The sequence below is a fragment of the Culex quinquefasciatus genome, chromosome 3, assembly GCF_015732765.1.
Source record: "Culex quinquefasciatus strain JHB chromosome 3, VPISU_Cqui_1.0_pri_paternal, whole genome shotgun sequence".
In the NCBI taxonomy this organism is placed as follows: domain Eukaryota; kingdom Metazoa; phylum Arthropoda; class Insecta; order Diptera; family Culicidae; genus Culex; species Culex quinquefasciatus.
In genome coordinates this window covers 18236996-18264195 of record NC_051863.1, presented here as the reverse complement: position 1 = coordinate 18264195, position 27200 = coordinate 18236996, and the positions used below count along the sequence as shown (strand labels likewise).

At 33.0% G+C, this 27200-nt stretch overlaps 1 protein-coding gene across 7 annotated transcripts in view; it reads right to left on the bottom strand.

Annotated features, from left to right (window-relative positions):
- Positions 1 to 280: 280 nt before the first annotated feature.
- The window catches only part of LOC6048722 (mucin-5AC), a 99672-nt gene continuing 72752 nt past the window's right edge, over positions 281 to 27200 (bottom strand). For all 7 annotated transcript variants that reach the window (XM_038264369.1, XM_038264368.1, XM_038264367.1 and 4 more), the window contains 8 exons: positions 16043 to 16682; positions 11503 to 11659; positions 11244 to 11439; positions 11060 to 11172; positions 10323 to 11000; positions 6743 to 6866; positions 6229 to 6660; positions 281 to 1925 (listed from right to left, as the gene is read on the bottom strand). In XM_038264369.1, coding sequence (XP_038120297.1) covers positions 1738 to 1925; positions 6229 to 6660; positions 6743 to 6866; positions 10323 to 11000; positions 11060 to 11172; positions 11244 to 11439; positions 11503 to 11659; positions 16043 to 16682 — 2528 coding nt within the window. In that variant the 3' untranslated portion in view covers positions 281 to 1737. The remainder of the gene's footprint in view (positions 1926 to 6228; positions 6661 to 6742; positions 6867 to 10322; positions 11001 to 11059; positions 11173 to 11243; positions 11440 to 11502; positions 11660 to 16042; positions 16683 to 27200) is intronic.

Sequence of the window (27200 nt, the reverse complement as noted above, 5' to 3'; positions counted from 1 at the left end):
TAAAATTTGTCCTAAAATTAAGCTCAAATTTTAAATCAATTAAAAAAAATACTTGGCAGCCCTTCTTGACAGAAAAGGTCCTAGGTATTTGACAGCTCGTTTCAAGGGGACCAAATGGTTTTCAACCATGTTTTTACCGTTGTACATAAAAATTGGCATAGGGCTTTAGGACCCTATTCAGCCTACTTTTCCAAAAGGCTTTATGTTCTTAGGATATTTTAAAAAATGCTGAATAGGTAGACAGGGAGTAAAGGGATTGGAAATAAACAACTAAAAACTATTCATTTTTAAATACTTTTTTTTATTTTGTTCTTTTTTTTATCGATATCTTTTCCATTTATAAGTTATTACTAGTCATTCTCACTTGTTTTCCCTCCTTTTTTTTTAGTTTTTGTTCTTCGTCAAAATTGCGCCTTCCATCTCACATTTGAGTGTGTGTTTTGTGTGTGTATTATTTCCACTTCGTTCACTTGTTTTTTTTTCTCTCTTTCTCTCTCTCATTTGCTTGAATAGTAATTTGTACCTTTGCATAAACGAATTATAAACAAATCAGTTCAGATCACTCGCTTTTTTTTCTCTCTCTCGTTCTCAGTACCCTATGCTGACCTTAATTTTGTTTCTTCTTCAATTAAATACTGTACAACATAATTTATTTCTCCGGCTTGTTTTTTTGTTTTGTTTTTACTTTTCACGCAGAGTACGGGCTTAAGAGTGTTGTTGGTTGGTTGGCTTAAGTTTAGCACTGCACACGTCGCGTAGCTTTTCGTCGGCGGCGTTTTTTTTTGTTTCTTTTGGAGAAAGGGATATTGGTTTGTTTGACTTTTGTCTCTCTCACTTTTTTTGTGTTTGTGTTGTGTGTTTTTTTTAACGTTATATGTTACAGTTTAGCCTTATTAAATATTTACAGTAAAATATTGTTGGGTTTCGTTTCTACTTAATTTCTGTTTTGTTTTGACTTACAGTAAGTGTGTCTTGTTTTTTTTTCTTTCTTTTTCCTTGCATTTGATTATTTTGCTTAGTTTTACAAACTTCTTACCGCAGTACTTTACTTTGTGGTCTACACATTTACAAACATGTTTTTTTGTGGTTCCTTTTTTTGATTTGTATCGTTAATTGTTAAAAAACATAAAATAAAATTGGGCTACAAATGATAACTCGTAGAAAAATTATAAATACAAATGTGTGTGTTTGTGTTTTTTTGTGTGTGTTTCCTTAATTTTCGCCTTGTAACATACAATAGAACTAATTTACAGTTATTTTTTTTTTTTATTTTCCCGGTGATGCAGTCACGCAGAAAAAAATGTTGGGTCCACGATTTTGCTTTGTTTTATTTTTGTTCCACTCGCTGTCGCAACGATTCCGGAATCATTGTCTCTCTCCGAGAGAGGCCCTCATGCTAAATTACAAAATCTCTCTTTGTTTGTTTTTTTTTTTTTGGAAACCGATTGGGTGTATCGTCTATTGCGTTTTGTTTTGTTTTTTTTTTTGCTACTGGGATATGTCAATAGCCTCGGGAAGGAAACAATAGAAAAGTTGAAAAATGGAAGCGAAAACTAGGTTGGTCGGAGAGAGGGCACTTAAGGTTGTGGTTTGTAGTACTTAGTCTTTGCTTTTTCTTAATTTTTTTTTTTTGTAGTAGGATCTGTAGTTTCGGTAGGTAAAATGGAGACAACATAATCACGCACTGTTTGAATGGTTTTTTTTTTTGTTGGGTTCGCTTTAAACGTGGCTGGCGGTTCAGTTCCGTGAGACCAGGGTGCCCATCTTGCCGGACGCGGGCGCCGTCGTGAACAAACTGGTCGTCACCGCGTCCTGGTGGTGCAGGTGGTGGTCGTACCGCGACACGACCACCGGCGTCAGGCTGGACAGCTGGCCGGACTGGACCACGTGCACGGCGCCGCGACTCGCGCCCGAAACGTCGGTTCCTGGAGAGAAAAAAAAATGAAGTTGCAGATTTAGTGATTGTTCTAACGCTCAAAAGTAGAGTTCATGATGAATTACTTCAATCTAAATCACGCCGAAATCGTGTATGGCACTTTATCGTGAACTGCAGTCTATAGCAAAGTACGAAGCTTAGAAGGAAGGTGGTTAAGAAAAGTTGCTCATTCTTTTCGAAATGGAGCGTTCGGTAAGGGAGGACCTTTCGTAACAAAATTTTCACTCAAATCACTTCGTTTTAAGTTTGAAATTGAAAACAACTCAAAATCTCTGTAATTCGAAGCTATGAAAATTCTTCAATGCCGCCATGCCTCCATACAGTCCAGACTCGATTATCCGAAGTTTTGTATGGGACTTGAGATAATCGAATCACGAACAAAATTTTTTATTTTTTTTTGTTTTACACACAAAATTTGAGTTTTGCAACTTCATTTTAATCAAATTGGAGTTGTTGTTTGCCTTTAAAAAAAATAAAATGTATTTTTTCAATATAACTTCACCGCCATTTTGGCCGCCATCTTGGATTTAAAAACTCTAAATCTATTTAGTGTAGTTTAGGGGTTATACCTAAGCTCGACAATCAGTTATCTTTGTAGTCATATTTTAAGTTAGACGCCCAAATTTTGAGAACAATAAAAATTTAATGATTACGAATCGAATTTAGTTTTTTCTAATCTCTTTAATTTTTTATTTTTATTTTTTGAGTATTTTTTTAAATTTTTGAACTTTCAAATTTTTGACTAAAATTTTGATATTTTTGCAGTTTTACCATTTAGCCATTTTTTTTTTTCAATTAATTTCTTAAATTATTGAATTCACTGTTTTTTTTAATTTTAATGGTTAAGTTTTAAAATGTTTGAATCGTTAAATTTCACAATTTCTTTTTTAATTTTGCATTTTAAGTACCTATATTATGAATTCTTGAATTTTTAATATTTCCCGAATCTTAGTATTTTTGATATTTTTTTGAAATTTGAAATTTTAATTTTTTTAATTTTTATTCTAATTCTTAGAATTTTTGAAATTTGAAAATTCTTAAATTCTTGGCTGTTTTGTTTTTTTTTTTAAATTTCTGACTTTTCAATTTTTTAAAAATATTTTTAGAGTTTAATTTTGAAAAGGTCCTAGGGGCCATCCATAAACCCCGTGGACACTTTTTTGAGAATCTCTACCCTCCCCCCCACCATTCCTGGACAATTGTTCATACAAAAAAACTTTTTGTATGGATCGTGGACAATCGCCATACCCCCCCCCCCCCTAAAGTGTTCACGCGGTTGATGGATGGTCCCCTAGAAACATGCTTAATTTTTTCATTTGCTTTTTGAGTATTTTTTAAACCACTTTGACTCAGGTTTTTCAAAAACACTCAAAAATGAAAATTTTGCCACTTGGACATTTGAAAAAAGTCCAGATTTTTTTTTAAAGAGTTTAAAGATTTTAAATTTATTTTTTACTCTATATTTTTAAAATTTTGGATGGATTCTTTTTGAAATTTTTAAATCGTTGAATTTTACAATTTTTATTATTTTTATTCTGCATTTTTAGGAAATTTCGAATTCCAGGATTTTTTTTTCGTAACGTAATGTAATATGCTATGTTTTTAAATTTAAAATCTAAAATTTTGTTTTTTAATTTTTATTCCGATTCTTAGAATTTTTGATATTTTAAATTCTCAAATTCTTGATTTTTTATTTAATTTTTTTTTATTTTTTATTTCTTGACTTTTCTTTTTTTTTAAATACTTTTAGAGTATTACTTTGAAAAGGTTCTAGAAACGTATTTTTATTAGCTTTATTATTAATATTTTTTAAGAACATTACTTTGGAACAGTCAAAAACACTTTATGGAAGCTGTAATTCATGATCAAAGTGCTGATAGGCCGATAATAGAAATAGGCTGAGAAAGGGTATAGTTCCCCTATATTATGAATTCTTGAATTTTTAATATTTCCCGAATCTTAGTATTTTTGATATTTTTTTGAAATTTGAAATTTTAATTTTTTTAATTTTTATTCTAATTCTTAGAATTTTTGAAATTTGAAAATTCTTAAATTCTTGGCTGTTTTGTTGTTTTTTTAAATTTCTGACTTTTAAATTTTTTAAAAATATTTTTAGAGTTTAATTTTGAAAAGGTCCTAGGGGCCATCCATAAACCACGTGGACACTTTTTTGAGAATCTCTTACCCCCCCCCCACCCTTTCTGGACAATTGTTCATACGAAAAAAAACTTTTTTATGGATCTTGGACAATCGCCATACCCCCCCTAAAGTGTTCACGCGGTTTATGGATGGTCCCCTAGAAACATGCTTAATTTTTTCATTTGCTTTTTGAGTATTTTTTTAAACCACTTTGACTCAGGTTTTTCAAAAACACTCAAAAATGAAAATTTTGCCACTTGGACATTTGAAAAAAGTCCAGATTTTTTTTTTAAAGAGTTTAAAGATTTTAAATTTATTTTTTACTCTTTATTTTTAAAATTTTGGATGGATTTTTTTGAAATTTTTAAATCGTTGAATTTTACAATTTTTATTATTTTTATTCTGCATTTTTAGGAAATTTCGAATTCCAGGATTTTTTTTTCGTAACGTAATGTAATATGCTATGTTTTTAATCTAATCTAAATCTAATCGAACACAAGCGCAGCCAGTCCGAAGAAAGCATCCTGGAAGAACTTGTGGTAAGATTACGCCTCAAGTCCTTTCTTGTCAATATTAATAATTACAGTACATCCGAGTTACCCCGAAAATGTATAGCAAAAATTAAAGCGGCCAGGCCTACTACGTTGCATTAACGGCAGAGACAGATTCTGTGAACGGATCACATTTCACAGAATCATCAGGGGAAATAATAATAATAATAATATGCTATGTTTTTAAATTTAAAATCTAAAATTTTGTTTTTTAATTTTTATTCCGATTCTTAGAATTTTTGATATTTTAAATTCTCAAATTCTTGATTTTTTATCTAATTTTTTTTTATTTTTTATTTCTTGACTTTTCTTTTTTTTAAATACTTTTAAAGTATTACTTTGAAAAGGTTCTAGAAACGTATTTTTATTAGCTTTATTATTAATATTTTTTTAAGAGTTTTAAGTAGTTTTAAGTAGCATAAAAAACACCTCATTCTTTAAAAAATAGCCTTTTTATCAATATTTTGAAAAAGAGCCGCTCATTTCAATGAGCGAGCTAAAATGAGCGGCTCATAAAAAAATAGTTAATTGATTTTTGATTTTTGAAGTTCATTTTTTTTTTGGGTTTTAGAACTTTTAAATTTTATAAATTATTTATTATATTCAATATTTAAATTTTGAAATCTTGATTTTTTAGATTTTGTCTTATTTTTTTGAAGAGATTTATAATTTTTTTTATGTTTCAATATTTTTATTTTCAATTATTTTTTTAAAATAAGGCCGTTGCAAATATTTTTCAAAGTCTATGTCGCCCCCCCCTTCTTTCAAAATCGGTCCGAAAAATCAGGGGGCAAAAAAATATTGTTTTTAAACAACTTCAAAATTTCAAAGGCAATAGAAATCTAACCAACTGAAAACAATTAGAAATGCATTTTCCTGCATTAAAAATCATATTTAGCATGTCTGGGATTGATCAAAAATATTGACATTTTTTGTGAAAATTTAATGTACACCACCGCACAAAGTTTTTTTTTCGTCGAAAAAAAAATCTCTTTAATACTTTTATATTATGAACACTAATGATTGCAATACAACTGGGCAGGTGTAAAATTCATTTTAAAACACTTTTTTTTGTTGAGTCCATGGCTTGTAATTTAAATTTTTATATCTTTTTATTTTTTTGCCCCCCCTCCCCCCCTCGACCCCGACCAAAGTCGAGGGACATAAACTTCAAAAAATATTTGCAACGGCCTAATTAATCTTTAAAATTTCAGGACTTTTTAACTCCTGTATTTAATTTTTTCATGGTTTTTTTTAATTGAATGGTTTAACTAAGTTAGTTTTGTTAGTTAGCTAGTTAGTTTTCATCTTAATTAATACAATAAAATAATAAATTTCAAAATTATATTTTTTTTGTAATTTAAAAATTTAGATTTCTTTAGTTTTTGAATTGCTAAACTTCATATTTTTTGCACAAAACCAAAATAAAAAAAAATATGTTTTTTGTTGCGTTTTTGAATATTGAGTTGATTTCAGTATTTTTAATTTTCTATTTTAAAATTTGATTCTTTAATTAAGCAATTACAGATTTCCAATACTTTACTTATTCAAAATCATTAAATCGTTCGACGTTTCGGCGTGATTTCCTCGTGCGAAACTAACCTTTAAGCGTCAGCCCGTTGCCGTTGGCGATGGCATTCACGAAGGTCAGCTTGCCCGCCTGGGTTTGCGGTCCGCCGACGGTCGTCGTCCGGTACAGTGGCAACGTGGCCGTCGTCGTGCTGCCGTTCGACCCCGCCGGCAGGATGTTCAGTTCGGCTCCGCCCGGCAACCGGGCCAGCTCCGGCGTGGTGCCGCCGTTGATGGTGGTTGTGGTGGTGGGCGTTCCGTTGGTGACTGCCGCCGAACTGAGCAGGAGTTTGTGCAGCTGGGCTCCCGTCACCTGCTGGATCTGCTGGTGCGGCTGCTGGTGGTGGTGTTGGTGGGTTTGGCTGGGTAAATGCTGATGGTTGTGGTTGTGGGGTACGATGGCGGAGCTGGTGATTCCGTTGTTACCACCGGTGGTTCGATGCACTTGGCTTGGCTGAGACTGTACTGCGGAGAATGGAACCGAGGGAAAAAGAGGGGAAATTAATGCTGGGTTTTGGGGGGATTGGGGATTACGGGCACACACTACCATTGGTGGGACTGCTGAGCTCGATGGTGGCGAGGCCGTTTGGGGCCTGCTGGATCACCCGGAGACCTTGCGTGGAAGTCAACAGCTGGATGGGGCTGACTACGATGCCACCCTGTTGGACGACCTGAAAAGAAGTTGGTGTTAGCTTCAACGATGAAAATTTGTACTCTCTTGTCGGGGTGGCCACCAAGTTGTTGATTTGGGATTCCCAGAATTTAGCGGATTTTGTAACTTTTCGCGATTAATTCTAAAATTCAAAAAAAAAAAACTCTAAAACTCTTAAATGCCAGAAATTCAAACATTTAAAAAATCCCAAGATTAAAAAATTCTACAATTAAAAAATGCCAAAAATTATAAAATTCGGAAAATTCCATAAATTCTCAAATTCAAAAAGTTCTAAACTACAACATTCCAAAAGTTCAAAAAATCTTAAATTAAAAAAATTATAAAATTTTCGGATTAGTTTTTTAAAACCCGTAAAAGCCAATCGTAAACAAAGTCCTTTTTGCATCGGTGTTGGACCTACTTACGATAAAGCAATGGCAAAAATGCTCGAGATAGTTCATCTACACGTCCCAAACTAAAATAAATGAAATTTTGTCTCAATTTCGAGAAAAGCGAAAATTAGTGTCAGAGGTCACTTTGGCTCTTACGGCTTTTGAAAACTCATCCGAGATTTCTAAATTTTCTACAATTCTAAAATTCAAACCTTCTTATATTCTAAAAATCATAAATATAAAAAATTCCATAAATTCTAAAATTCCTAAAATTCTAAAACTTCTTAAATTCCAAAAATTCCGAAATTAAAAAAAAATCTAAAAGTACAAAATTTTACATTTCAAAATAACTAAAATTGTACAATTCTAAAATTCTAAAAATTCCAAAAATTATAAAATTATAAATAAATTTTAAAATTCTAAAAACACTATAAAATAAATAAAAAAACGAAAATTTGTACTTTCTTGTCAGGGTGGCCACCAATAAATCCCAGAATTGCCCAGATTTTGTAAATTTTTCCCGATTAAATCTAAAATTTCAAAAACTCTAAAACTCTTAAATGCCAGAAATTCGAAAATTTCAAAAAATCCAAAAAAATTCAAATTCTACATTTTAAAATTCCTAAATACTAAAATTCCAAAAAAATATAAAATTTTGAAAATTCCATAAATTCTCATATTCAAAAAGTTCTAAAACTACAAAATTCCAAAAGTTCAAAAATTCTTAAATTCAAAAAATTATAAAATTATAAAATTTTACATTTCTAAATTTTCTACAATTCTAAAATTCAAACCTTCTTATATTCAAAAATTCAAAAAAAAACAAATATTCCATAAATTCTAAAATTCCAAAAATTGTAAAGCTTCTTAAATTTCAAAAAATTTCAAAATAAAAAAAAATCTAAAATTATAAAATTCTACATTTCAAACTAGCTAAAATTGTAAAATTCTAAAATTCCAAAAATTCTAAAATTCCAAAAATTAAAAAATTTCAAAAATTTTAAAATTCTAAAAATTCTAAAATTCAAAAAGTTCTAAAACTTTAAAATTCCAGAAGCTTAAAAATTCTTAAATTCAAAAAAAACTTTCAAATTATAATATTTTACATTTATAAAAATCAAACATTCTTACTCTCTCAAATTCAAAAAATTCCAAAATTCCAAAAAATATAAAATTCTAAAATTTCCATAAATTATAAAATTTAAAAAAAGTTCTCAAACTTCAAAATTCCATAAATTCTAAAATTCCTAAAATTGTACAGCTTCTTAAATTTAAAAAAAAACCCGAAATCAAGAAAAAATCTAAAATTATGTATAAAATTCTACATTTCATAATTTTCAAAATTTTAAAATTCAAACATTCTTATCTTCTAAAATTCCATAAATTCTAAAATTCCTAAAATTCTAAAACTTCTTAAATTCCAAAAATTCCGAAATTAAAAAAAAACAAAATTATAAAATTCTACATTTCAAAATTGCTAAAATTCTACAATTCTAAAATTCCGAAGATTCAAAAATTTCAAAAATTATAAAATTTGAAAAAAATAAAATTCTAAAAATTCCATAAATTCTAAAATTCAGAAAATTCTAAAAGTGTTAAATTCCAAAAGTTTAAAAATTCTTAAATAAAAAAAAAATGACAAATTATAATATTCTACATTTTACATTTTTACATTCTAAAATTCAAAAAAATCCAAAATTCCAAAAAATATAAAATTGTAAAAATTTTATACATTCTTAAATTCAGAAAGTTCTTAAACTATTAAATTCCAAAAGTTCCAAAATTATTTATTTCAAAAAAATCTAAAATTATAAGATTCTAAATTTTTAAATTTCTACAATTCTAAAATTCAAACATTCTTATATTCTAAATTTAAAAAAAAAAACAAAAAATTTATAAATTCTTAAACTTTTAAATCTAAAAAAAACAAATTCATAAAATTCCAAAATTATAAAATTCTACATTTCCAATTTTCTAAAATTCTGCAATTCTGAATTCTATAAATTCAAAAAACTCTATAACTATTAAATTTAATGAATTGCAAAATTATTTTTTTTAATTTATAATATTCTACATTTCTTAACATCAAAAATTTCAAATTTTTTTAAAATTATAAAATTCTACATTTCTAATATTTTTAAGTTCAAACATTGTAAGAAATTCAAAAAATTCAAAAATTCCATGAATTCTAAAATTCCCAAAATTCGAAAACTCTTAAGTTTTAAAAACTCTAAAAATCTTAAATTACAAAATATTCCAAAACTAAAAATTCGATAATTATAAAATTCGAAAAATTATAAAATTCTAAATTTCTACAATTATTAAATTAAAAAATTCTAATTTTCTAAAAATTTTAGATTCTAAAATTATAAAGTTCTTAAATTCTTAAATTTTGAGATTCTTACATTCTTAAATTTCTTCTTCCTAAACAAAATATGTTATCAAATATTTAAATTATAAATATTTTGAAATTTTAGAATGTTTTTTTAAAGTTTTGTTTTAGAATTTATTAATGTTTGTATTGTTGTTTTTTTAATTGTTTTAGAAAAAAATATTCAGATACATAAAAAATAATTGTATTTTAAAATTTATAAGTTTCACAATTATTAAAATTTTGAAATTTTATTTTAATGAATCTTAAAATTTTTAAAAATTTACATTTTTAAATTTCTAAAACATTGTTTTTTTTTACTTTTGGATTTTTTCTTTGTTTTGAATTATTAGATTCGTTAATTTTAAATTTCTGAACTTGAAAGTTTTATAATTTTGAGTTTTTTTCTTCTGAATTTTGAAAATTCAAAAATTTAAATCAATTATTATTGAATTTTATCATTTGTTTTTATTTTTGAATTTTATAAATTTTTGGAATTTTAAATTCGAGTTCTATTATATTTTTCTTTATAATTTCTACACTTCTAAAACAGTAAATTTAAAAAAATCCAAAGAATTAAATTATCAGTTTTTGCTTTTCCATCTGTTTTTAATTCTGAGCCAAAAAAGCGAATTCCGTCATTTTAAATTTCAGCGTTTCAAATCCCGGGTTTTCCCCAGGTGGCCAACCTGCCCTCTTGTGCGCTTCTTACCTGGGACAGCATCATTTTGTCCTTGTCCATGGAGGTCAGTCCGACGAGGGTGTTCCCGTTGACCAGCTTGATGACCTTGGTCGCGGGTGGTTCCAGCCCCGATCCGGCCGTCGTCTGGGTGGCAATAATCTCGATTTTGTTCCCGCCAGCGTCGGAGACCGTCGTCGTGCGCAGACCGTTCTTCGTCGTCCCGTTGGCGGTGGTTCCGTTGATCAGTTCTTTGCCGTTGGTGACGACCGCCGAGGTCGGCAGGGGAAATGCAGTCGCGCCGTTGGTGCTGGACGTTCCGATGATCTGCAGGCCGGACGCCGTACTCGTAATCAGTCCGTTTTGATGATGGTGGCCATTCGAAGTCACGTTCAGGTTCAGTGGCAACGTTTGGATGGCGGAACCGTTGCCGGTGGTCAGAATCGTCGTCACCGGTGTAAACAGCTGCGACTGACTTCCGACCATCAGCGGCAACGTCGCCGTCGTCGTCGGTCCACTGCTCGACGTTCCGTTGCTCAGGTTCAACCCGTTCAGCTTGAGCGGTGACTGCTCCGGCACGGATTTCGTCGTCAGGGACAGTGGCATGGCCGCGGGAGAATTCGAACTGCGCGCCATCGTCGCCGACGGCGGACTGGCACGGGAGGGGGACGAAGAGGCCGCCACCAGAACCGGCGAAATTGTCGTCTGAAGCTGAAAACAAAAATCTAAGTCAGAACGTCAACCCAAGCACTTCAAAAAAATCTCCTTACCGGTAGATTCCCGATCGACGACGCCGTCGTTGCGACGCTGGACAGAGAGCTGGACGAGCTGTACCGAATGCCGTTGCGGCCTGGGGCAATGCCCGGCGGGTCGTTCAACAGATCTGCAAACACACAATCAAAACCCAAATTAGCAACTTCAAAGCAATCCTCCAACCAAGCAAGAGATTCTGACCTCTCTCCGAGGGCGTCGCACTGCCGTTGCTGGCCGTGGGGATCGCGTCCGTGTCCGGCGCCAGCCGGGAAAAGTCCACGTCGCCCCACTGGGACAGCTCGCGCTTCAGCACCAGGATGCGGTTCTGGGAGGAGATTTTCTCCTTGGCGAGCCGCTCCATCTCGTGCTCGTACTCGCGCTCCTTGCGCTTAAGGACCTGCGAAATGAAAATTTGAAATTTAGTCAAAATTCGATTTTATTCAAGTGAAGAAAGTCTTGCCTGGATGTGGCGGATGGCCGCGTGCAGGATCGACAGGTTGGAGGTTTTCTTCTCGTCCGGTTGGAGTGTGAGCTGCTTTTTGAGCTGCTCGAAGCACTCCTTCAGGTGGGCCCGCCGGTTCTTCTCGAGCTTGTTGTGGACCTCCCGTGTGCCGACCCTGGAGGATGAGAGAGAATATTTAGGGAAAGATTAGCGATTTTGAATGTCTTTGTTTTTTTGTATTAGGCTGGTACGCATTTTATTTAAAGTTCGTTCGATGTTTATTATATTTCAAAATGTTTTTTTTTTCGCTAATTTTTTTGTTTTCGTCAAATCTTCCATTTTTTGAAAACTCAAGTGAAAACTAATGATTGCAAAACAACTGATTAGGGTAAAATGCATTTTAAAACACACTAAATGCAAATGTTGAAACTATGGTTATATCAATATTTTTTTCTTCGGGGACAAAAACATTGAAAAATATTTGCATCGGCCTTATTTGAAGTTTTAAATTTTTTAGTTTTTTTTAAACCATTTAACGGCTGTTGCAAAAGGTTTTCAATGTTTTTGTCTGGATATATTTTATTTTAGAATGTAGAATTTAAATATTGAGTGAGTCAATTGCAAATTTTAGTTTTTTTTTTTTATATCAAAAGTTGTTTTTTTTTGGACAATTTTCATATTTTTGAATTTGAATTCTTAGGTTCTGATAATTAAAAAATTTCTGGAGTTTTTTTGAATGTATAGTATTCTAAAATAAATTTATTCGCAAAACAATAGGTTTCCATTCTAAAATCATGGTTTTTTTTCAATTTCGCAATTTTTCAAATTTCAGAATTTGAAGATTTTGTTTTACAATAAAAAAATATTTTGAAAAATTTTTGTTTTTTTTTTCAATGCCTGATTGTTCAAATCTTGCATTATAAGTTTACTCAACAAAATTGAATCTAAAATTATTTTTTAAGTTGATTGAATTTTTAAATTTTAATATTTTAGAAGGAAATTTGTTCGCAAAAGAATAGATTTTGAATTTTAAAATAATGACCAATGACATTAAATAAAATTTGCAATGGCCTAAACAGGGTGGCCACTTAAGTCGGGAAAAAGTCGGGAATTCACCAAAATCCGACAAAAAATCGGGAAAAAGACGGGTATTTATGATTTTTTTGTCAAAAAGTCGGGATAAGTTGGGAATTCCATGCATACTTGTTTAAAAATTAATTTTAAGTCTTGAATAATTTTGTAATATTTTGTACAATTTTCAAATTAAATTAACTCAATTCTGCTTTAGAAATTTACATTTAATTTAAGGTTCTTTTCACTATATCATTATATTTGAGTATGGAAAAATTGTTAAAGACATTCAAAAACTCAGATTTTCATAATACTTTTTTATGAATCAAAGATCACTATTAATTTTTGTTTATCAACAAGAGGTAAAGTTAATGAAAAACTAATATAAAAATAGAGCCTGATGCCCAGCTTAGAGTTATGATTCTATTTCATTTTGTAACATAGATTAAATATTTGAAAACAGATTCAAAATGAGTTTGGCAATGATTTATTTCTATTGCAAATATTTTTAATTGTTAAAAACTAAATTTATTAAATAATTTTAAATATTTTTTTTCAAATGTCGCTCTTGAACTTTTTTGTGAGTATAACTTAATTACTTTTTTATAGATTAAGCTTGATTTTCAGTTTTCGGAAAACTAAATAAATATCGAATAAAATCCAAAATTGAAAAACTTTTTACATTTTGAAATCTAGAAGAAAATATTGAAATTGCAATAAAAAAATCCAATTTTGTATTTTTTTCTGATTAATTCTAAAATTCCAAAAACTCTAAAACTCTTAAATGCCAGAAATTCGAAAATTCCAAAAAATCTATAATTATAAAATCCTACACTTCAAAATTTCGAAAAGTCTACAATTCTAAAATTCCAAAAATTATAAAATTCCAAAAAATCATGAATTCTTAAAAATAAAAAAAAATCCAAAAATATTTGAGTTATAACAAAATTGTTTGAAAATGTTGTCTCTTCAAACATTTTGCATAAAATAAGTTGGAAAAATAGGATGAAAATTTAAATTCTCTAACTTTTTGCCATTTCCAGTTGAAACGAATTATCCAATTTAAAAAAATAATATGAAAGTTATAAGTATTGTTGAACTTACGATTTTTGTTTCAAGAACTAATTGCTGGTGTTTCTACTCTGAATCATAATAAGGAATTTCCATTTTCGAAGTATTTTTTTTTTATTTGTTGTTCAGTGTTTACAAAAATTGCCAATACATGTTTTTTTTTGAATTAATTTAGATTTTTTCTTTAGATAAGAAATGCCTATTATTTGAACTTTCTGGAAAAGTCTGGTAAAAGTCGGGAATTTGAAAATGGGATCTGAGTGATCACCCTGCAGTCTAGCGTTTGAAAAATTCTTGTTTTCATATTTTTGAATTTGAAATTTTGATTTTTTTCAATTATTTAAATTTTTGAATCTTAAATTTTAGTATTTTTAAGATTTTAGAATTCAAAAGTCTTAAAAATATGTTAAATTGAATTTCGTAATTTTAATTATTTTTATTGTTTTAGATTTTTTTGAATTTTGGAGTGAGTTAATTTAAAGTTTTAGGATTCAGAATTCAAACATTTAAAAAGCTATTTGAATTTTAAAATTTTAGTATTTTAGAATGAAAGTTGCTCGCGAAAAAAAAGATTTCGAATTCTAAAATTATAGAATTTTATATTTTTTATTTCTGAATTTTGATTATTTTGAATGCTAAATTTGTTTTGCAGTAAAAAAAAATGATTTTGAAATATTTTAGATCTCTTTTAACAATTGAATAAGTTAATTTCAAGTTTTAGAATCTAGAATTAATTTTTTTTCGAATTTGAGTTTTTTATAATAAAATTTGTTCGCAAAAAAAAAAATATTTTAAAAAAGATTAATTTCACATTTTTTAAAATTTTAAAACGTTGAATTAGTTTTTAAATTTAAAAAATAAAAATTCTTGAAAAATTAAAAATTAATTAATGAGCCAATATTTTTTTTCGATTTTGTTAAATTTTCGAATGTTTGAAGTTTTGAATCTCAGATTTTAGAATTTTCATAATTTTAGAATAAGAATTGAACAAAGTGTTTAATAGTAGTTTATGCAACAAGTTGCAAAAAGAGGATTTTTTCAGCACGAGTTGTACATTTATCCAACGAGGTTCACCGAGTTGGATAAATACGAAGAGTGTTGAAAAAATCAAGTTTTGCAACGAATTCCATACAACATTTTTGCAATTCCAAAAAACACACACTGAGTGAAATTTTATGTCAAATTTTCATGTATTTTATCAATAAATCGTTTAAATCAAAAAAATGTTGAAAAGTGTTACTTTTCGAAACAAGTGCTGAAAAGTTCAACTTTTCAGCACCCATTTGAGTGCTGAAAAGTAGAACTTTTCAGCATTTATTTTGAAAAGTGTTGCTATTCGATTCTGTTATTTTTGGTACAGAAAAGTAGGCGATTTCGTCGTTCAAGAATGACAGGAAAAGTAAGTAGTTTCACGACGGAATTGCAAAAAAATGCATTTGACACCTGCCCAGTTGTTTTGCAATCATTAGTTTCCAAAATACCTAAGCGTTGACGAAAATTAATTTTTTTGCAAAAAAAAAGGTTTTGCGGTGCTGTACATTGGAATTTCATAAAAATTCAAAATACTTTTAGTCTAGCCCAAACATGCTAAATATTATTATAAATGCAGAAAAACGTGTTTTACAATGTTTAAAGTTGATTTGACTTCTATTTGCATTAAAATTTTGAAGATTTTTGAAATAATTTGTTTTGCCCCCTGATTTTTCGGACCAATTTTGAAGGGGGGGAGGGGAAATATTTGCAACGGCCTTATTGATTTTAAATTTTCAAATGTTTGTTTATTGAATTTTCCATGTTTTTGGCATTTCTACATTTTTTATTATTTTTTCTTCTACCAAGAATTGCATTATTTTCCATTTTACTTTTCCATTTTTATTGTCGCTTCGATGATTTTAACGGATTGCAGACTGGATTTCGCCATGTTATGTGATGATTTTCAAGGATAAATTGGAATTAATAATTGGGAATAAAATCAACTCCATCTGAACCAGATTTCTCAACACCATTGTCGGCCCCTCCCATCTACACGGCGCACCAGGGACAAGGAAAAGGATTTGGAAGACGGGAAGTGCTGAAGCTCCACTTTTTTAAGGGGACAAGGGAAAATCTCCACGGTGTCCCCAAATTGGTTTCGCTTGGAGTTGGACGGTTTTTGGGAAGGTTTAAGGCCTAGGATACACTCTAAGCAAGCGTTGCTCTTTTTACTTTTCCATTCCATATTCCGGCCTTTCGATTTTTGGCCTTTCAAGATTCTGGTTTTTAAAATTCGGCCTTGTGTAAAATTAGTAATTACTACTAATTGAGTGAGTTGGGTAACCAGCCAGAGCAGAATGAGTTCAAATAAACTTAAAGTATTAAAGGCTTTCCATCAGTAATAAGCTTGCAAAATGGTGTCAGGTGCTTTCTAAGAACCTACCCATTACTGTTTGAGCTGACGGTCCGCCGTCGACCTCCGGTGGGCACATGAACGAGCAACCCGGAACTGAGCCCGCCGGGTGGTGGCGACTGTTGCGATGAAGACGACAGCAGCATCTGATGCTGCTGCTGCTGCTGCACGATGACCAGATCATGCGGCAGCGGCGACGAGTTGGACGAAGCGGACGAGGTCGACGACGACGAGGACAGACAGCCGCCGGAACCGGGCGGCGATCCGCTCAGGTTGAGCGAGCTGGAACTGTTGGCGCTGAGGCTGGTGATGTAGCCGCTCGTCGTGGAACTGCCACTCAGGTTGAGCGAGGACTGGCTGTCGTCCACGGGGGAGATCGTCAGCGTGGAGGACGTCGACGAGGACGAACAGCCGGACGAGGCGGACGGGGGCGTCCCGCTGGATAACCGCGCCGCGTGGTGGGACAGATGATGGCTGCTGCTGCTGCTCTTGGTCGAGAGATCAATCGTGAGGGCGGGTGGAAGGTGCTGCTTCTGCTGGGTGCTGATGCTGCTGCTGTTGTTGTGGTGGTGGTGCAGCAGTTGTTGGCCATTGCTGCCGCTGCTGCTGGTCGATATCACTACTAGCGGTGGTGCTGTACTGCTGGAATGTCCGTTCAGGATGGGCTCATCTGGAAGAAGAAGAAGGAAAAAAAAAGAAACTAAATTAAAACCTTGAACACTCTAGTGTAGTTAGCGAGTTGGTTAGGTAAGAACCTGTCCCCCATCCCACCACAGGATGACGACGCCCATGCCACGTGTTTCTCCCCCCTCTCGTCATCGTGTAGTACAGTCTACAGAACGATCAATTGTTTTATTATTTGCTACTTTGCTGCCGCTGTTGCTTGGAGGGAGATTGAATTCCACGATTCCCAATGTCACGTAATCGCGGCGATGGGTCCGCGTGGAGTGCGACGTGGCGCGGCGGTTTGTGTTTATATAATTTAATGAACTGATGTGAGTGGCAAAAGTAGCTATTAGAACGAGAATCGGGGAAGCGGCGAGGGGACATGCATAACGTGTTACGCGGCGTAATAGAATGCACTTTTGATGCAATTTTGCAATCGGTTGGCGGGGGAACGCGAATGTGGGAAAGGGAAGGTTCTGGACGATTCTGTTTTGTTTGATGAAAGGTTAGAGATCCTGTTGTACCTCTACTGCCGTTCTACGCATAATTGTCCCATGTTCAAAAAAGTGCAACTGAGAAAAACGCGATTGAAATGTTTCGACCGATTTCTGTGTTTCTACGTATAATTGTCCCGTGGGTTCCTATTCGCCCTATGTGTACCTAATCACCCCAGTTAGCAGTTTATCACCCTTTTTTGTGATCCTCTTGCTATACATCAGGTAAACAAGGCATAATGCTTAGTAAAACTAATGATTCCGTGTAAGAAAATACTTGGTGGGACAATTATGCGTAGAAGTTCAACGATGGGACAAACAGACTTGGTGTTGTTTTTGATGAGTTTCCGAACAAAGTATCAGATTTTATGTGTTTTTCTTAAAGTACACATCAGACTAAACTTAAAAATGGCATAAAGTCAAAATCGTCAAAAACTGACATGGGACAATTATGCGTAGAACGGCAGTCTAGGCTTGATAGATTGGCGCGTCTCGTATAAACATCTTAACTTTTAATTATAAATCCCCTTTTTAATTTTTTAATATTTTTCTTAAATCCTAGAACAAAATAAAAAAAAAAAACAATTTGCTAAAACGGTGGTTGACATAAAGCGTGAGCAGGAAACACGATTTTTTTTTTAAATCAAACACTGTAAGATTTTTTATGTTTTTTTTTTAGCACCACTCAAATTAATTTGTTTCGCTTTGTTTACAAACATTGTTCATCCACGAAAAGTGACAGGTCATTTTTCGACGTGCACTGTAACTGAAAATCGCCCTTTGCTGAGTTCGTTTTCGCACTTTTTCATACGATTTTTTCAGTTCGACTGCGATTACACAAAAAAGTGTAATCGTAGTTGAACTGAAAAAATCGTATGGGGAGGTGCAAAAACGAACTCAGAAAAGTGCGATTTTCTGTTACAGTATGTAACGTTACATCTGCAATAATCCTGATGGTGATTTTTTGCACTTCTTTTTACCGATCTTTCGTTCGCGAGAGAGTAGAGCCATGTACCTTACCGATTTTTTCTCTCTTGGTAAGCATCAAAAGATTTTCTTTTGATGAAGATTCTCTCATTGCTGGCCGTTAGAAATATGTTTCAATGTACTAATATTTACTCCTTTATTAATGTTTTTTTTCAGATTTTGAATTGTTTTATTGAAATTTTCATTTTTTTAATTTTTAATTTTTGAAATTTGTACAATATCAGAATTTTTGAATATGCAGTTTGAAATTTTTCTGACACTTAGTTTTTTTTTTAAATTTATGATTTTTTTTAAACCTGAAATACAGTCCAGCCTCGATTATATCGCCATTTTGGCCGCCATATTGGATTTCAAAAATTCTAAATTATTTTAGAGTAGTTTTAATGGGTCAAACTCAAGCTTGACCATCAAAAACTGGACAACGAAAAAATAAAGTTTTTTTTCGTGATTCGAATATCCGAAGTTTTGATTATCCGAAGTGATTTTTTTGTATTTTCAAAAGGTTAAGGGTGGGCTTTGTACAGGACACTGGGGAAAATGCCGGTTTTGACCCTTGACAATGTTTTGTAAATAACTCAGCTAAACGAAACTATTTTCAAAAACCGGCACGTTACCGTGTAGCTAACATTGTAAGCTCTCAAATTCTGCTAAGAAATACTTTATAAAGTTGTTTTTTTTTTTAAAAAACTCTGGTCCATGTTTTACAAAATATCTTGTATTGATTTATTGCATTATTCATTTTTATTCCATTCCTCTTAAAGCGTATTTCGAATAATTCTTTTATTAGAAGTATTTCAAGTACACAGAAAAAATCAATTCCCGTAATCGTCAATTAAGTTCACGAATGTGAGATCCACGAAGGAATTTATTCATGAGTATGGTGCATTTGCACCATAAACGTGAATATATTCCTTTGTGGTTCTCATAATCGTGAACTGACTTCACGGTTTCGAGAATTGATTTTTTTTCTGTGTAATTCAAGTATTAGAGAATGTATTGCAAATATTTCGAGTATTCGAGTAATTAAAGTATTTCAAGTAATTCCAGTACTTTAAGAATTTCAAGTAATTCAAATATTAGGGAATATATTTCAAGTATTTTCAAGTGTTTCAAGTATTTCAAGTATTTCAAGTATTTCAAGTGTTTCAAGTATTTCAAATATTTTAAGTATTTCAAATATTTCAAGTATTTCAAGCATTTCAAGTATTTTAAGTATTTCAAGTTCAAGGTTAATTTTTTTAAACTTGAATATTTGTATTTCTTAATTTATTTTTTAAATATCTCAGTTTTTGAACTTTGAAACTTTTTTGAAATGTTGACTTTTCTAGTTAAAATTTTCATGTTTTTTAATTTTTTTATTTAATTTTCTGGATTTTTAAAATGTTGATAGTTAAATTTAAACTTTAACTTTATTTTTTTAATCATTAAATTTTGAGAATTTCAGATTTTTGAAACCTTTCAATTTTAAATTTTTTGAACACTTAAATTTTTTAATTCTTCACCCAAAGTAAAAGAAAACCAAGCGGATAGACCTCCCATGAAGAAACGAGAGAAAAGTACTATTTGGCGAGAGTATAAACCTCCGCGCTTACAACAACAACAAATTGTGTTCATTCGTTCATTGAAACAGTTATGGAGTTTTTTTTTTGAAAGGTCCAATAAACCAAATTTCCAGTTTTTGCTTTTTGGGTGTTTTTGAAACCGCCTTGAGTCAGGAGTATTAAAAAACACCCAAAAAAACTGAAAATTTGGTTTATTGAACCTTTACAAAAAAAAAACTCCAGAGTACATCCGATTTAGTAGCTTAGATGAACAAATGACCATCACTTAGTCACCGAACCATGGTGGCCGATACGGCAAAGGCGCGGTGCAACATGTTAAAGGCTTTGGATTCGATTTTCCGTAGCGACACTTTTTTTTTTTGAAGGGTGAACTTTTTGGAAAATGAACTCACGAGTAAAGTACTCTCGGTGATCTCGAGATTCATCCTCTCGGTCCAAATTTAGATTTTTTTCCTAATTGGGTACTAAAGTCCAAAGTCAATTTTTATGTACAACGGTAAAAAACACGATTAAAAACCATTTCTGATCACTTTTTTTCATTTTAATGCAAAAATTTTTTTTGACAAGACAACATTTTTTCGATTGATCAACTATGGTCCCCTTGGAACGAGCTGTCAAGTAGGAGCTTTTCTGTCAAGAAGGACCGCGAGGTTAATTTTTCAAAATTGATTTAAAAATCCATTTTAAACTCTTTGTGCTCGTACAAAGGGTCATTGTAGTCAGAAAAATAAGCTTTATCGCTGTAAACAATAATATCAGCAATCTAAGCTTCATTTTAGGACCCAATTCTTAGAATATGGATTTTTCCCGACAAAGATTAGTTACCACTTAAAAAAAATCCTGTTTGATGTAAAATTTGGCTTAAAATAACTATAACTTCTGGAGTTTTTTTTGAAAAGGTCCAATAAACCAAATTTTCAGTTTTTGCTTTTTGGGTGTTTTTTGATACCCCTGACTCAAGGCGGTTTCAAAACACCCAAAAAGCAAAAACTGGAAATTTGGTTTACTGGACTTTTTCAAAAAAAAACTCCAGACTTGAAGTTGATGCACTTGATAAAAAAGTTTTTCTTTCGATTGCAAATAAGAATTTACATGCTAAACTCGAGTCAAAGGACGTCAACACGAAATTTATGTCCGTACTTCTATGGCTCAATCGTTTTGAAAATAAAAATACGGATTTTGAATGATTGTTAAAAACGTTAATTTAAAATGTCTTTCAAAATATACAAATAAAAATCAGCAATTGTTTTTTCCGTGTACCAATTTCTCATTTTCATTATTTAAAATTTAATTTAAAAAAATAAAAAATATTCAACTAGCACAGAGAGATAACTAAATTGGTGGCGTGATTGACAATAATAACGCTGACGAACAGACTTGCCACCCCATACATATTTTTTTTGAGAAAATTCTGCCAGAAAATTCGCCAGCGAACACCATCTCCATCTACCTTCAGGTTCTCTGAACTAATTTTCTCTCCCACACGTGTTTTCTATACTGCGACTAAGCAATTCAATTTGAAATCTGCGTCTTTTCAAAAAAGGACGCGCTCAGAACGATTTCGGAGCGCGCTGTTCGTTTCGGCGAAAGCGTGTGTCAGTTTATGCTGACTTCAACAATACATTGCATGTAAACATTGGCGCGAAGCGAGAGAAGAGAGCTAGCGAAGAGAGGGCAGAGAGAAAAATCGGTTGACAGATTGTTCGCTATCAAAAGTGGGTTGCTCGTGGCACGTCAGTTCGTCAGTGATAATAATCAATCTTTCGTAATTATGAAGTAATTGTCTAAAGATTTAATTACCATCAGCTAAAACTATTTAATTGTTATTTTCCTCAAACTATTCCTTTCAACACACAACACAAACACAATTCCAATGGCATTTCCCAATCCTATCCCCTTCGAACCAGCCAGCCAGGACAATGCGAAGTTTGCCCCGTTGCGCAAAAGGTCAGCCTATTTTCTGCCGGACTTCTGCTGGAGCAGACAGCTTCAGCAGCCGGGCGTAAGTTTTCACACCCCGGTGGAGGTGGTGGTGGCGGCGGTGCCGCAAGGGAAACCCTACAAAAAGTGAGCTTTCTTCTCTTTTGCAACTTTGAAAAACAAATTATGAGGGATTCTTTCGTTTGAAATTGCGTAAATTGCGCTGCCTTGTTTGAGTCGTGTTTTTTATGTGCGTCAAATATTTAAAGGGAGGTATCGCTGAGGGCTTAAACAATTATTGCAAATATGTTTGTAGTAAATTGATCTTTTTTTCGGAATTCTTATATTTCCACGATTAAAGGAAATAATTTTCACCAGCTTAAAGCCAGTCTTTGGCGGCATGCCTCGTTAAAGGCCAAAGCTGCACGCGTTTGTCATTTGGAGCAAACAACATTTCAGCCCCACCCCCCCTTTCGAAGCTCGCCGGAGAGTGGACAGTGAAGAAAATAATAATAATAATCCGATACAAACGGCCACGATGTTTGCGACTCACGTGGACCGGTTGTGCCTCGTGGCCTGATGGTTACGACAGTTTCCCCTCGCCCCTCGCTTTCCATGAAAATCAGTGAAAAATTTCTGCAATGGAAGCTCATGAAATGGTTATGTTGATACAAAAGGATGACGTAAATCGGTTCCCTTGAGGGATTTTACGAGAAAAGCTCAGACAAGTACCCTGCGTCTCCATCGAACTACAGAGAAATCCATGGAAACGCATGGTACTTTAGAAGTATCTTTAGAAAAAAATAAATAAATCCAAAGATTAGTTTCAGCCTTCAAACTGACCAGGAGTGGCACCGACCTTAAATCTAATTAGGATGACCACACACGGCCACCGGTAACCGGGGCGGTTATTTTTGGTCCAAACATGGGCCACACATTCGGAACCACGCGGTGGTTCGCGAATAGCAACATAACAAAAGCCCCTCACAAATCGCATTATCGGCAACACCTTGAACCTAGCAGGTGGGACCACGTGTTTTCGTGTTTGTTCCAGAACGAATATTTAGCCTAAATGTTTGGTGACGTTCGTTTTGGTTGACGACAGTTATGATGTCAGTTTAGACAAATTTGGACCGGTTATAAATGTCAGTAAGGCATCACAATGATTTGATTTATAAAAATACTAAATTCTTTGTAAGAATTCTTTGTAAATCAGGGGTGCCCAACCATTTAGCCCTGCGGACCAGATCTAATTTTTCTGAAGCAGTGGCGAGTCGGATCTAATGTTGGTATAAGTTCAAAAAAGTAAACATAAATTCATTTATAAAGTTGTTTTAAGTAAACAAATAAATAAATCAGGATTTCAAGAAAGAAAAACCAAGATAACTTTCAAAACTGTGTTTATTCAATTTATATTTTTTGCTGCAAACTGTACTGTAATTGTTTTTGTCGAATGAAATTAAATACCCTGATATCATTAACTAAAAAACTTCAAGTCCAAGCAGGAAAAAACGAGAAAAAAAAACATTTAAATTCAGCCGTTGCAAGATTATTTTCAAGCATGCAAAATCAACGAGACAAAATAAAATTTACTGAAAAGAAATTTGGATTCCAACCTTTTTTACGAAAAAAAACATCTTTGCGTTGTTGTGCACCTTTACGCAAATATTTTACAAAAAAATTCTAAATAGTTTTTAAACCACGATATTTTAAAAGTGTAAATAAAAATTCTTCAAATTTCTTCAAAATATTGATGTTTATGACAAAACCCGATTTCTTGACTCATCTTGAAAAATGTTTTTATATTTTTTAAATATTTGCAGCTATCTTTATTTTATTTTTTATTTATGATTAATCAGTTTTTTTTAAGATTTTTTTTTCAGCAAAACTTTCATATTGAAAAGTTGTTCTGAAAAAAAATAGTGCAGTCCAGACTCGATTATCCGAAGCCTCGATTATCCGAAGTTCTGCGACCCCATTTTAGTCAAATTTGAATAGTTGATTGCTTATTTAATAATAAAATGCGTTTTTTCAGTATTTCGTCACCACCATCTTGGCCACCATCTTGGATTTAAAAAAATTGTAAATCACTTTTGGCGTAGTTTAGGGGTCGTACTTAAGCTCGACAATCAAAAATAAGACAGCGAAAACATTTTTTTCCGTGATTCGATTATCCGAACTTTCGATTATCAGAAGTGAAATTTTTTCCGAGGCCTTCGGATAATCGAGTCTGGACTGTATTTGTTTACCCATTTATGAAAAATCAATTTTAATTAACAAAACAGCCAAAACATAAAAAAATATTGTCTTTTTGCAAACTTTTTGCACATTTTTCGAGTTTGATAATTGATTCTGAAAATATCAATAAAGAAATGAAAGTATTTAATTCAAACATAAAGAATGTTTAAATGTGAAATAAAATCATTTGAAAAAAAAATACAAAGGCAAAATCCAAAAAAAAACGCTGAATCTGCAACATTTTACGTCAAAAGCAAAATTAAAACTTATAAACGATTAGTTAGGCCGTTGCAGATATTTTTCAAAGTTTATGTCATCAAATCATCAAAATTAAACTGAATTAAAATGCTCGGAAAATTTTGCCCAAATTTGCCCGAGGCTTTGTATACCGAGCTCGAAAACAAGCTAAATTACAGTGGACTCTCTGGCTGTCGATCTTCTCGATATCAATGTTGCTCCAGCTGTCAATAAACTTTGCAGTCCCTTCAAATAGATTGCTTTGATTTTTCATTCTATAATTTGATAACTCCCGCTCTCGACGGTCCCATCAATATCGACAACGAGAGAGTTCACTGTGTTACAAAATCTTGCTAAGACTCATCACATATAGCTCGTATAAATTTGGTGCCTTCGACAAAGTTGTTTGATTTGATATTACTGACAACTCTTCTGAACATTGTAATCGTCTAAAATCAAAATTTAACATAGTTTTAGTCAAAATACTTATTCAACGACAGCGTTTGTGAAAAAAATTTGCCCTGCAACTTTGCCGAAGACACCAGCTCTATCTAATAACTGTCAAAAGTTAGAAATTCCATAGCCTGCTGTGATAAGTATTTTGAAAAGCAAATTTCACCGAAAGTAGGCCATGCCAATGCTGAACAAAGTTGGTGAACATGTCAAAGCACGATTTATAAACAAATTTTCAGACCTGTCATGCTTTATGCTGTGCCGATCTGGACAAGCTGTTGCTTAACCAGGAAGAAAAAACTTCAGAGGATTCAGAACAAAATTCTGAAAATGATTCTGAAACTTCCTCCCTGGTTCAGCACCAGTGAACTTCTTCAATTAGCCAAAGTTGACACTATGGATGTTATGTCCAATAAGATAATTGATGCATTTCGACAAAAATCATTGCAGTCTTCAGCTGCATTGATCCGCTCTTTGTATAGTTAGTTTTAAGGTATCCCATTTCCCTTTTGTAAATGTAACCTTCTACATTTGAAATCACTTTGCTATTTCAGCTACAATAATTCATGAAAAAATGAATCTTGCTAGTATTTAAAATTGAGGTGAAAAGTCATCGACTGTGATTGGACACTCAATATTATTTTAACTGAATGAAATTACATGGAAAAGAAAATCTGAATAAATACAAATTAAAAAAAAAATGTCAAAGCATGAAAATACTTACTTTTAGCTCTAATCAATTAAGTTCGTCAAAACAGCCTTTTGCACCACTGTGCACTGCTTTTAAAAAATCGTCTCAAAATGTTGTTGAAGATTCGTTGAACAGGTCGAAGATTGGTCGAAAGTCGATTTTCATACACCCAAAGGAAATATATATCTCAAAATCTGCAACAGTGGATTTGCTGCAGAAAATGTCACATTTTATAACATTTTTTTTTGCAGCAAGCCCGTAGATCAACACACCAAAGAGAATAATATGTTGGTGCTTTTTCACTCACATTTCATCAAGCGTCCATGGCGCGATCGTAGCGTGTCGGACCAATAACCAAGAAGTTGGTGGTTCAATCCTCGTTCTGTTAAGGATTTTTTTTGTGAAATACAACCAAAAAGCCTTCGGTAATGTCGATAATTGTCGATAACGGGCAAAAATGTCACACCCCTATATCGCAAAAAATGCATGAGGACAGTTTTCATGCAGATTCTGATATAGGTACTTTCATGCCGCCATGCATCACAATCATGCGACCGCCGTTTGGGTGTATTAATGTTTATTTTAGAAAAACTATTCAAATGTGTTAGACTTTTCATTTAAAAAATCGTCTGTTTTTGATTTTTGTATTTTTTTTTTAAATTGAAATCGAGCTTCGTCATGGACTTAATAACTAGGTCTTCGCCCAAATTTCAATTTGGTCCATCCAATCTAGAGATATTGTGGCACCCGAAAATTAACTTAACGAGAAAAAAAAACACTCAGAAAAAGTTGACACCTCGATTTGCACATGGCAAAATTTCAAGATTAAATCGTTTGTCACTCACTTTAAAAATAAAATATTTCAGGAAACTTTCAGAAGTTACTGAAACATTCTTTTAAAGAGAATTAATAAATTTTCTGTAGCATTACATTTTGAGATTTTCTACATATCTGTAACCCCTTAACTGAACTAGAATTTTAAGAGGTAGAGAAATAATTATACAATAACTGTTCCATTTCATATTCTGCTAATCACTCGCTAAACCAAAAAATCCTGATCACGACAAGGTTGCCAATGTGTAAACAACCCCTAAAACAAACTTTTCTCACCCTTATTATCATCATCTCCCGTTCAGCACTCATTCTCACTCTCATTCTGCTGTCGGAAAAATTGCATCGCAGTAGCATCACGGAGAGTTCCGACGCCGACGAACAGCAACAGCAGCCGCCCGCTTATGTACTCCAAAATGAGTGACTGGTGCACGACGACCGCCTGCTACGACGACCACTTATTTGCAATCTGTCACACGCGCGCACATGGCGTTACGGAGGAACGGAGGAGACGCACGGTTTCTCGCTCTCATTTTGCTCGAGCGCTGAGAGAGTGGTGCCATGCGCTCGCCCGAGCATCGCGACGCCACTTCGGAAACCGGTGGGGGGGTGCACGTTTTGGCCGAGCACGCGGCAGCTTGGAACGATACCACAAACGAACCCTGCCGCACTTTTGCTTCTTTCCTTGAGTGGAAGAAGGAAGCAGGGGGGGAAGGGAGAGAGGGATATCATAATACACAATCCCACAAAGTGTACAAACACACACACTTGTTGTAAACTTTACCGAGCGTGGAAATGAGTGGAAAACGGAAGAGGAGAGGCGAGAAGATGAGGGGGTCAAATACTGACGCAAGTGTTTGTCAACGGTTGGGAGGGGATGGGGGGTGTGTAGGTTATATAAAAAAGAATAAAGTATTTTCCAAACACCCCTCAGTCTCTCCGGTTCACCGCCTCCTGTGAGCAGTTGGCGCGTGTCAGAGAGTTTGGTTTTGTTTTACAATTTACATATCCTAACTGTTTTGTTTAAAGGTCCAATAAACCAAATTTCCAGTTTTTGCTTTTTGGGTGTTTTTGAAACCGCCTTGAGTCAGGGGTATCAAAAAACACCC